Source organism: Lactuca saligna, chromosome 5 (genome assembly GCF_052625555.1).
Source record: "Lactuca saligna cultivar CGN05327 chromosome 5, ASM5262555v1, whole genome shotgun sequence".
In the NCBI taxonomy this organism is placed as follows: domain Eukaryota; kingdom Viridiplantae; phylum Streptophyta; class Magnoliopsida; order Asterales; family Asteraceae; genus Lactuca; species Lactuca saligna.
In genome coordinates this window covers 43,229,789-43,240,574 of record NC_136421.1, presented here as the reverse complement: position 1 = coordinate 43,240,574, position 10,786 = coordinate 43,229,789, and the positions used below count along the sequence as shown (strand labels likewise).

The 10,786-nt window shown below is 37.6% G+C and overlaps 1 protein-coding gene across 2 annotated transcripts; it reads left to right on the top strand.

Annotated features, from left to right (window-relative positions):
• The first annotated feature begins 7,218 nt into the window (after positions 1 to 7,218).
• On the top strand, positions 7,219 to 9,112 carry LOC144997350 (large ribosomal subunit protein eL8y-like). Of its 2 annotated transcripts, XM_078957237.1 has the most exons (7): positions 7,219 to 7,353; positions 7,554 to 7,598; positions 7,813 to 8,014; positions 8,134 to 8,303; positions 8,385 to 8,513; positions 8,599 to 8,691; positions 8,818 to 9,112. In XM_078957237.1, exons 1-7 carry the CDS (start codon positions 7,351 to 7,353, stop codon positions 8,947 to 8,949), a joined length of 774 nt encoding a protein of 257 aa, XP_078813363.1. In that variant the 5' UTR covers positions 7,219 to 7,350; the 3' UTR covers positions 8,950 to 9,112. The 2 variants fall into 2 exon arrangements, with proteins under 2 accessions (XP_078813363.1, XP_078813362.1); XM_078957236.1 differs by having other exon boundaries at positions 8,134 to 8,513.
• Positions 9,113 to 10,786: the final 1,674 nt, after the last annotated feature.

Genomic DNA, 10,786 nt, shown 5'->3' with positions numbered 1-10,786 from the left:
GGTTGGGTACACCCAACGTAGTGGGGGTACGCCCAGCGTAATGGTAAGAGTACCAAACCCTAATTTTTAGGGTTTGGGCACTATTTAAACATCTTTACGAGCTCAAGGCTCTTTCATTCTCAGCCTCATTTGCCTTCTAAGCCTCATTTCAGAAATCCTAACCTCATTTTGAGTGACTTAGTTGGAAGGTCTTATGAGGTTTTGATGGAAGGACTTAACGGATTAAGTAGTGAAATAAGTTTTGGACAAACATTGATTACGCCCCACATAACTGAAGGTACGCCCAACTACCTCTTATTGTTCACGATTTGGAACCCCTCGAGTACGCCCATCGTAGTTTAGCATACGCCCCATGTTCGTCGACCTGATGGATTTTGGGTTGTTGCATTTCGAGCTTTGCTTTCCTTTGGGACACTTTGTTGGACTTGTTATTTGGGTCGTGGGCCATCTGAGATTTATCATTGGACAAAGAATTATTAGGCTTTATGATAAGGCCCATATCGCTTGGTCCCAATTTGGAAATTGGGCCATTAGTGGTCTTTTTAGTGATCTTGTCGTTTTAGGCTTGTTTAGTTTTGGGCTTGGGTCTTAGCTGTGGGTCTAGTTAGACTAAGGGTAAAATGGTCATTTTACCCTGAGTATGGAGTATGGAGCATAGTTTGGAACCCAATTGGTAATTGGGTGTTATTTTGGCATTGATAGTTTGAGAGGTCACCAGGGCAACAACCATGGATTTCTTTCAGTGAGCTTATGCATTTGAGGTGAGTCTCCCTTCGTGAATGTTATGGGTCGAAGGCACCAAGGCCGACCCTTTATTTATTGCATAGTATGATGGTTTTTTGTGTGATAATTATCATCGTTGACATATTGTTTGATGATAATGTGATTTATGTATGTTATTATGTGGTAGTGGTAGGGGTGAAATAGATCCCGTAACCAGTTGAAATAAACCGGAGGGTAGGTCGGGCACCAATATATGCCTGGCAATATATTTTTATGTGGTAGTGGTAGGGGTGAAATAGACCCCATAACCAGTGATGCGTTGGGAGGTTCTAAAGAACGCATCCGAGATTTGGAGTTTCTTAGGTCTGACAGGGTACTATCGGAGATTTATCCATGATTTCTCAAATATTGCAGTACCTTTGACCCGCTTGACCAAGAAGAGTGTGACATTTCGGTGGGGTTGATAGTTTCATTTTATTTACTTATTTTTATAGTTTATTTTAGCATATTTCATTCGCATTTTAGTTAATTTCCATGCATATTTTCCTTTTCGTTATTTTATGATCGCTTTCAGGTACTTTCTAGTTTCGTGAGTATAATTTCATATTTTAAGGAGACTAGCGGAGCGGGATCACTTGGGAGGCGATTGGGCTTGAAGGGAAATGGGAATTTCGTGCTTGATGGCTATGGAGGTGATTAATGGAGTGGACTTGTCAAGTGCTTGAAGGCTTGGAAGAATTGAGCTTTAAATTTGAAAGACGCAAGAGAAATCTTGAGTGTGCCAGATCGATGTTTGGGAGTTTACGAAAGCTTCGAGTTGATTTGGAGAGGAAAAATGGACTCAAATTGAAGAAATATTGAAGAAAAATGGGCTAGAAGCTGATTAGACTCGAATTGGGCCAATGGTTAACCTGTGGGGGCCCAAATCTTGAAGAAGCCCAAAAACTCTGTCATAGTCACGCAGCCCGCGTAAGATTCCCCGTGGCCCACATGGATTCTTGACAAGGGCAAATTTGGGATTTTGTCTAGAGCTCTATATTGGGAAGGTTGGTGTGCCTCTTCATCCTTATCTTGGATGTTCGATTTTGACACTTTCTCTCTGGAGTTTGGAGCACTTTTGAAGGCCAGGAACACCTCAAGAACATCTTCTTTTCACATCTTGATTATTGTAAAATGCTTGGTATAATCTTCTCTAACTTTGCTTCTTTGAGTTTAGTCATGCTTAGCTAAACTAATCTTGATTGACTTTTTGTTGAATCCTTTGAACTTTTGTTGAATGTTGAAGAATCCATGAACTTGTTCTTAAATCTTTATGGAAATGTTGGTGTTTTAACATATTATCACTACTAGTATGTTTTTATTCATGAGTTTAAATGTGTTTGTGATGATTAGTTGGCTAATTTCTTGATTAACTAAAGGACCCTCAAATTAGCAAGCAACAAATGATTTTTGTGTTGTTTTTGCTTCACACAATCATAAAAACATTTTCTCCAACATGGTAGTGAAAGCAATTGACTCCTCTTGGATTTGGTGACTTTTTAGTTCTTAATGCTAGTTGACTTTCACTAATTACATGCTTAATGAAAATTGTGAGTTTGACTAAGGAAATTGTTATGAGCTTCTCTAACCATTTTAAAAACTAAGAAAAGTCTAGGTGATTTCAAGCTTCTTGGATTACTATGGCCAAATTGAGGATTTAAAACAAGTATTGCACCATTGGATTATAATGATATGCTCATCAAAAAGTCAAAGTGAGGAAACCCTAAGTCAACCATCTTTCCCCTATTGATTTTATATCAAATTCTTATTTTTTTGTTGAATTGTCGATTTAAATCTTAGTTTAATTCTAGTTTAATTTCAAGTATTTTAAAAGACCAAACCCCCTCCAATTTTATTTTTTTGTTATTTTTCAAGTATTTCTACAAAGAGATTTTTCATAGAGTTATAAATTGAACCAATCTCCGTGGATTCTACCCCTTTACCACTATACAATATTTTAGTGTGTAATATTTAGGGTTATTATTTTTGTTGGCGTCAACAACCACCAAGGGTCTAGACCAACAATTGGCATTTGAGACCTTAAGACAAAAATTGTACGAGGCCCCGATTCTAGCGTTGCCCAGGGGATTGGATGATTTTCTGGTGTATTGTGACACTTCTATTTCGGGTTTAGGGGTTATCCTTATATAGTGGGGCACGTGATTGCTTACGCCTTGAGGCAGCTGAAGTATCACGAGGCAAATTACCCCACTCATGACTTGGAATTAAGGGCGGTAGTTTTTCCCTCAAGATTTGGAGACATTATTTATATGTGGTTCGATGCACTATCTTCATCAATCATAATAGTTTGAAGTATTTGATTGATCAATCGAACTTGAATACGTGACAGAGGAGGTGGTTAGACGTGGTGAAGGATTATGACTGTAAGATTTTGTATCATCCTGTGAATGCCAATATGGTGGCCGATGCTTTTAGCCTTAAGGCGGCAAGTGCACCAATCCGGGATGTTTACTTGAGGATGAAAGTTACCTCACCATTGATGGATATGATCAAGGGGCACAAAAAGAGGGATTGAAAAAGGAGAATTAGAAGACTGAGCGAATTAGGGGGCATATTCCATTGTTTGTTCGAGACAGCCATGGATTATTGGCTAAATGTGGCAGGGCTTAGGTTCCGGGTTTTGGGGGAGTGAGGCAAAAGATTTTGGAGGAGGTGCATAAATCCAAGTTTTCTATCCACTTGGGGGCCATGAAGATGTATTGAGGCTTGAGATTAAGCTACTGGTGGCTCTGCATGAAACGGGAAGTTGTTTGGTCTGTTGAGCGGTGTTTGACATTTAGGAAGGTCAAAGTTGAGCATTAAAGGCCTTATGGCAAGGTTTAGCCATTACCCATTTCCATATGGAAATGAAAGGAGATCACCATAGACTTTATCACGAAGCTACCCGGAACGATGTGAGGTGTTGATTCTATTTGGGTTATTGTGGACAGCCTGACCAAGGATGCTCATTATATTCCGATTGCTAATAGTATATCCGCTGAGAAATTAGCAAATATCTATGTGAGGGAAGTGATAGTCAGGCATGGAGTGCCGGTATCGGTGGTCTCGAACCGCGATGTTCATTTCACCTTTAGGTTTTGGATGAAGATTCATTAGGAATTAGGTACTCAATTGCATTTCAGCACTGTTTACCACCCCCAGTCTGATGGTCAAAGTGATTGAATGATCCAGACGCTCAAGGATATGCTTCAAGTGTGCGTGTTAGACTTTGGGGGAGTTGTGATACTTACTTTCCACTGGCAGATTCTCATACGACAACAATTATCATGCTAGTACTGACTGACCCCCATTTGATATGTTGTATGGTCGGAGGTGTAAAACTCCAGTTTGTTTGGGAGGGGGATGCCCATCGAGTTATGGGAAGCACCGAATTGGTGCTTAAGATTATTAAGTTGATTCATCGGGTGCGTGACAGATTGTGAGTCACGCAGAGTCGTCAGAAAAGCTATGCTGATCGATGCCTGTTGGATCTCGAGTTTCAGGTGGGGTATTTTGTATTGTTGAGGGTGTCATCTGCTTTCGGAATAGGAGCAAGTTGGGATCCCGATTTATTGGTCCATTTAGGATCTCTGCCCGAGTTGGCAAGGTTATGTATCGACTGGATCTCCCTAATGAGCTGAGTCAAATTCATAACATCTTTCATGTGTCTCAGCTAAAAAAATGTGTATCAGATGAGACTGCAATCAATTCATTGGATGATATTTAGGTGGATGAGAGTCTGAACTATGTTGCGAATCCCATTACAGTTATAAATAGAAAAACTAAAGCTCTTCGAAATAAAGAGATGAGGCTAGCGAAGGTGCAATGACAACACCAAAGAGGCTTTGAATGGATCTGGGACCCGGAGGACGAGATGGGAGAGCATTACCCGGACTAGTGTAGGTACATTCTACTGTAGGTGTTGGGCTTACGGTGGGCTTTTAGGCTAATTGAACTCCATTTAGCCTTGAGCCTAGATAGTTAGGGGTAGTTGGGCCTTGGGAATTATTTTGGGCTATTGATGTCATGTTTGGGCCTTATTGAGCCATGTGGCCCATTATAATTTTAGACTTTGATCTTAGGCCCATTAGTGAAGGAAAGACTTTTGGGCCGTCATGGAGGGACTTGCGCTTAGGATTTTGGGCTCTTAGACTAGGTTGTGTTATAATCCTAATTAGGATTATTTGTATATTTATTTAGTGTGAGATTTTGGACTGATAGTCGAACAATTATTGTTTTCAGTAGACTGCGGTGAGCCTTCTCACTATACCACAGGGTCGAAGACACCAATGCCGACCCATTACTTGATTTTAGGTTTCAATAGTTGAATATGTAACTGGTTTTGTTATTTGGCATGTTATGTCTTATGTGAAGACCATTAGGGGAGCCCATGACACTTGGTAACACCATGGCGGGGGGGGGGGGGTCCATGGCCCTTGGATGTAAGACCATGAGGGTAGCCCATGCCATTCCAAATGAAGACTATGGAAGGAGTCCATGGCAAATCTATGTTTATATGTGCATGGCATTATGTGGTTATATGTTGTGTGTATTTTGGGAAACTCACTAAGCCTTTGCTTGCAGTTTTGTTGGGTGTTTCAGGTACTTCTGGTTCTAAGGGCAAGGGCCCGACTTGATGGCGCAGCATGCACTCTCCAATATTTCCGCACTTATTGTTTTGGATACTCTGATCTTATAGACAATGAGTTTATATAATGGAATTTTAGAAAAACAAACATGGTTGGAATTTCTAATTATTAAATGAAAATTTTGCTCTTAATTTTTGGGTTGTTATAGTAGCAATCGGTGTATAGAGTGAGGATTATGAAACTTGAATATGCAAATTTAAAGAGAAGAAGAATTGCAGTGAAAACCATAAGTTTGATATCTCGAATATCACTTTTCTCAGTTCATCTGATGAAGAATAACAAGATAAGTACACATCCAATTTCCCAATCATCGCCATCGACAACCCTAAACCCCTATTCCGATCACCTATTGTTTTGTAGCAAAAATCGGCTAGAAAGAAAAGAAACGATAACAAAAAAAAAAAAAAAACCAGCCCGTGAAAAAATTAGTGAGCCGATAAAAGATAAAAGCCAAGCCGACATATTTACCTTGGCTAAAAAATCACTGTAGTTAAGAGTGTTATGAATTAATTGTATATACAATTATGACAACAAAATGTTTTTTTAGTGTTCGAAATGCTTAGTCCGAAATCCAAAAAATATTGTAATATAAACCTTTACATGTTTTTTTGCACCAAACATTTTTCAAATAAATCTTTTATGAGGGGTGTGGATACATTATCTGCCACGACGTGTTTTAAATCAACAAGGACAACAAATCCCATAAGAATTCTGCATTTAAGCATGCTCGAGCGAGAGCGATTCCAATATGGGTGTCCCCTAGGAAGTTTTCGGGCTGGAAGTCTAAATCGGCCAATATTGTTATATATGTCAGAAGGGGAAGTTATAAATGGTATCAAAGCGATGAAAATGGTCGATGTGTTCGACGAGAATGTCAAATCCAGTAAAAGGGGGTGAAGGCAGGTTGCACCGAATCCCACATCGGTTGGGAAGGAGAACTAAATAATCCCAATGAGAGGTGTGACAATGCGGTTTTAAGCCGTGGGGGCAACAGATCTCATAAAAACTTTACAGTCTAGTGTGTCTGAGCGAGAGCAATTAAAGGATATGGTGATTCCTGAGAAGTTTTTATACCAGGAGCCCAAAACGTAACATATTGTGATACGTGCTAGAGGAGAATATTACGTATGCCAACATACGTAACAAGTGGAGTATCGTACTATCTTTATGTATCATATCATGAATCCGTTATTTATAGCTGATGTCGGTCTAAATATATTTTAGGCCGAACGTGGAAACAAAAATGGTCCTTTTTATATTAAAAAGAAATAAATCAGGAATAAGTATAAAAAATAACAATAAACGTGAGTTTACCTATTTATAACTAAAATTTGATTCATAAGCAAAAATAATCACAATCCGAAATAAGTATGTTTGGAACTTGTTTTACGTCGAAACACATTCTAGTAGACTATTATGCAGATTTAATACTTAGCAAAATCTTTCATTTTTATCCTTTTAACCAAAATTACACAATTAATGATCCATCCCATATTCTAACGATCATAAAAGAATTTCCAAAGATTATTTCATCATATAACAATGTATCAACCAAACAAAATGTTCAACATTTTATGACTTTTGTCACTTTAGACCATATTTTCTGTTTACAATAAAATTCACATACAAACTAATCTAGATGTCACAATAGCCGATTATGTAACTTCTAAAATCCACTTATCACTTCTAATTATTTTGGAGAATATCCAACTATCCAACACGCATGAAGTCATAACTGATAAACTTTGAATTGGGCCGTAGAGAGAGTTTACAAACCAGGCGGTAACCAAGCAAAGCCCAACTCTAATTTCATTAGTTTGCGAAACCCTAAATATCAGATCACATCGTTTTATGCCTTAGTAAAAGGAAAACCCCTATACATTTGTGTTAGGGTTCTTCGTCATCGCCGTTTCGAAGCTGCGAATCCAAGTTTTCACAAATGGTGAGCATCCTAACTCCATCTAACTATCTCATGTTTTCTGTTCGTATTGTAAGGAAATGTGCATACGTTGGTTATCTAACTCTACTCCCAGCTCTATAGGATGGTTGATTGATCGTTAGTTATCAAAATTTTAAGTTGATTTAGGCGGGTTTTGTTTGTATAATGCTAATCATAGTCGTGTAACATCTTATTACTTGCAGGCTCCGAAGAAGGGTGGAAAGCCGATTGTAACCAAGAAGAAAACGGTATGACAACTGAGACTGATTTCCGGCTTTCATTCATTTCCATAGCTAAAAGTAGCATTTATATATTCGCAGTAAACTCGAATCGATAACATAGATTTTGAAACTGAAATTCGTTTACTCATAAGAAGAAATCAAACTACATATTTTGAAAACCCCTGGAGTATGATCGGAATAGTTCTGTTGTTAATATCTACGAGTCTATCTAATTTCCCAGGAGAAGGTCGCGAATCCATTGTTCGAGAAACGACCAAAGCAATTTGGAATCGGTGGAGCTTTGCCTCCTAAGAAGGATCTTCACAGATTCGTAAGATGGCCTCAAGTCGTCCGAATTCAGAGAAAGAGGAGAATCCTCAAGCAACGTTTGAAGGTCCCACCAGCCTTGAACCAGTTTACCAAAACCCTTGACAAGAATCTCGGTATTCTGTTCATCCTTAACAATAATTTTGTTCTAATTCCAACTATGTTCTTACTCCTTTTACAATCCACCGAGTTTCATCAAACTGATAGACAAATCTCTGTTTATGAAATTGTGAAGCAACGACTTTGTTCAAGATGCTACTCAAGTACAGGCCGGAAGACAAAGCAGCCAAAAAGGAACGCCTGTTGAAGAGAGCTCAAGCTGAATCAGAAGGAAAGACTGTTGAAGCTAAGAAACCCATTGTTGTGAAGTATGGTCTTAACCATATTACCTACCTTATCGAGCAGGTTTTTCTCATTTGCCCTCACTGTAATCTTCTATTTCTCTTTCTTCTAAAGTGCTTAATGACATATCATGTTCCATTTCAGAACAAGGCACAATTGGTGATCATTGCCCATGATGTTGATCCAATTGAATTGGTTGTCTGGCTTCCTGCACTCTGCAGAAAGATGGAAATCCCTTACTGCATTGTAAAGGGGAAATCTCGTTTAGGAACTGTAAGTTTTTCCCTTTATCATACTTTTTACCTTTCTTTTTTTCATTTTCAGTTTTTTGAGTAACAATTCTTTTTGTATGATTCAGATTGTCCATCAGAAAACTGCAGCAGCCTTGTGTTTGACTACAGTCAAGAACGAGGATAAAATGGAGTTCAGCCGAATATTGGAGGCAATCAAGGTACTACACATAGCACGCTTTCTCTTGATCTGTCATCTGGGCAAAAGACTCAAATGCCCTTATAGTTTTAGTAAAAATTTGGAGACTTGATTCTATTGATTTATGATGTTTGATTTGGTGTTTCAGGCTAACTTCAATGATAAGTATGAGGAGTACAGGAAGAAGTGGGGTGGTGGAATAATGGGTTCCAAGTCACAGGCAAAAACTAAGGCAAAAGAGAGGGTTCTTGCAAAGGAGGCTGCTCAGAGGTTGAATTAGATTATGCTTTTGGTAATGTAATTTCTGGTTTTGATTTTTGTTTTAGAATATCTAAATTTAAGGTTATTTTTGTTTCGAAATTTTGAAAGGACAAATGTTTACTTGTTATGGTTATTGTATGTGTTTGGTTTTTGGATTTATGATAATTATTGATTCGAAGTGAGTTGCCTTAGAAAAATTAAATTGGTTATGTGTTTAAAGTGCTACAAGACACTTGGACTTAAGATTTATGTTTTTAATTTGGAAAGAGTCGTCTTCTTCAAACCAGTTGGCATGATAATGGAGCTTTTTTATACTTGTAATTTAATTTTATAAATATAATCTATAGTGGAGGTTTGTGAAGAAAATCTTATTGAAAAAACTCTCCAATTACGAATCCTTTAAGTGATGTGATACTAACTCTAGTTGGTGGTATTAAAGGAGTGTTTGGCAAAAAAAACTTATTTCTTATTAGCTTATTAGTTAATAAGTAAGTGAGGTTAATTTATAAAAAAATGATTTATTAGAGGTTTTCCATCTGAATAAGTTATTTTTATCCAATTATTTTTTTACTTGTAGTGGTGTGGAACTTAATAAGTTGTGTTTTAAAAAACTTAGCCAAACACCCTCTAAAAGTTATAACAATAATTGAACTCAACTCTTTAACTTGTGCCAAAGCTTCTATTAATATTATAAAAGTTACAAAACTCTTCAAGCCACTTAATTTTTTAAATCAAAACACAACACTTCTAGATTACAATATGGGTAATTTTGCTTTTGTCTCCATTCTCCATACATCGGTAGAGTAGATGCATGTGCCAAATATCTTGATAGTTTGTGAAAGATGTTATGCAATCAACATTCCACAAGATTATGTGACAAATATCTGTAGGTGTTGGTATTGGATATAAATACTAGATAGGCATCAAATAATTAATGAGAAAGCAAAGAAGGCATTCTTGAAATCATTTATATTACTAGAGCTTAAAGATACCTAACCCTAGCCTTCAAACCATCCTTCTCTTCCCATAGTCCACTAACCTACAAAATTATCTATGTAAAAGCCTGCATTTTAGACCTAGCTAGAACATATCTCAAAAGTATATTGGAATCATATTATCACCGCATCACTAAACCAAAACGATAAGGCTGGCCAATATGGAAGCCTTTTTACGTGTAGGTACCTACGCGACACTCTCCTTCCATGTGTGAACACCGCTCCCAAAGGGCTTGATGTCTTGTGGAGTGATGCTCGTCACGGAAGATCATGAAGACATTGACTGTTTGGGACGATCACAAAGACATCTCTTGTTCTTCTCTCTCCCTCCCTCTCTCTAAGCGAGAATATTTCCCTTGTACTGTAAGGGTGTTTGTGAAGTAAGCTGTGATGAGGTGATAAGAAAACACGGGTGAACAATTTGCATACATATCGGATAGCCTAAGAAACCTCACTATAGTAAAATATTTTCACAGAAGTTGTTTTGGTCTTACCAATATTAGTTTAGAGAGTAAATTATAAAATATTAAAAAAAGCTATATTCATTGAGCTTGTAAATGTTTAAACAACATAATCTGATAGGTACACGTAAACTGATAGGAACATGAATCCAATAACAGATAAATGAAACTAAAATATGAGATATATAGATCTAGGTAGCTATTTGATTACTAAATGGAAATAAGAACAAATCAGAAAGGAAATCCAAATGATTGTCCTCCTGCCCTAATTAGAGAAGTTCTCTCAAGAGAAACCTCCTGCCCAAGCTAAAGCCGATACTCAAAGCTACAAAATACTCAATACCTCACTAATCCTATCACTACTCTATTTATGCTATTCTTGAGATAATTCTAGATAGGG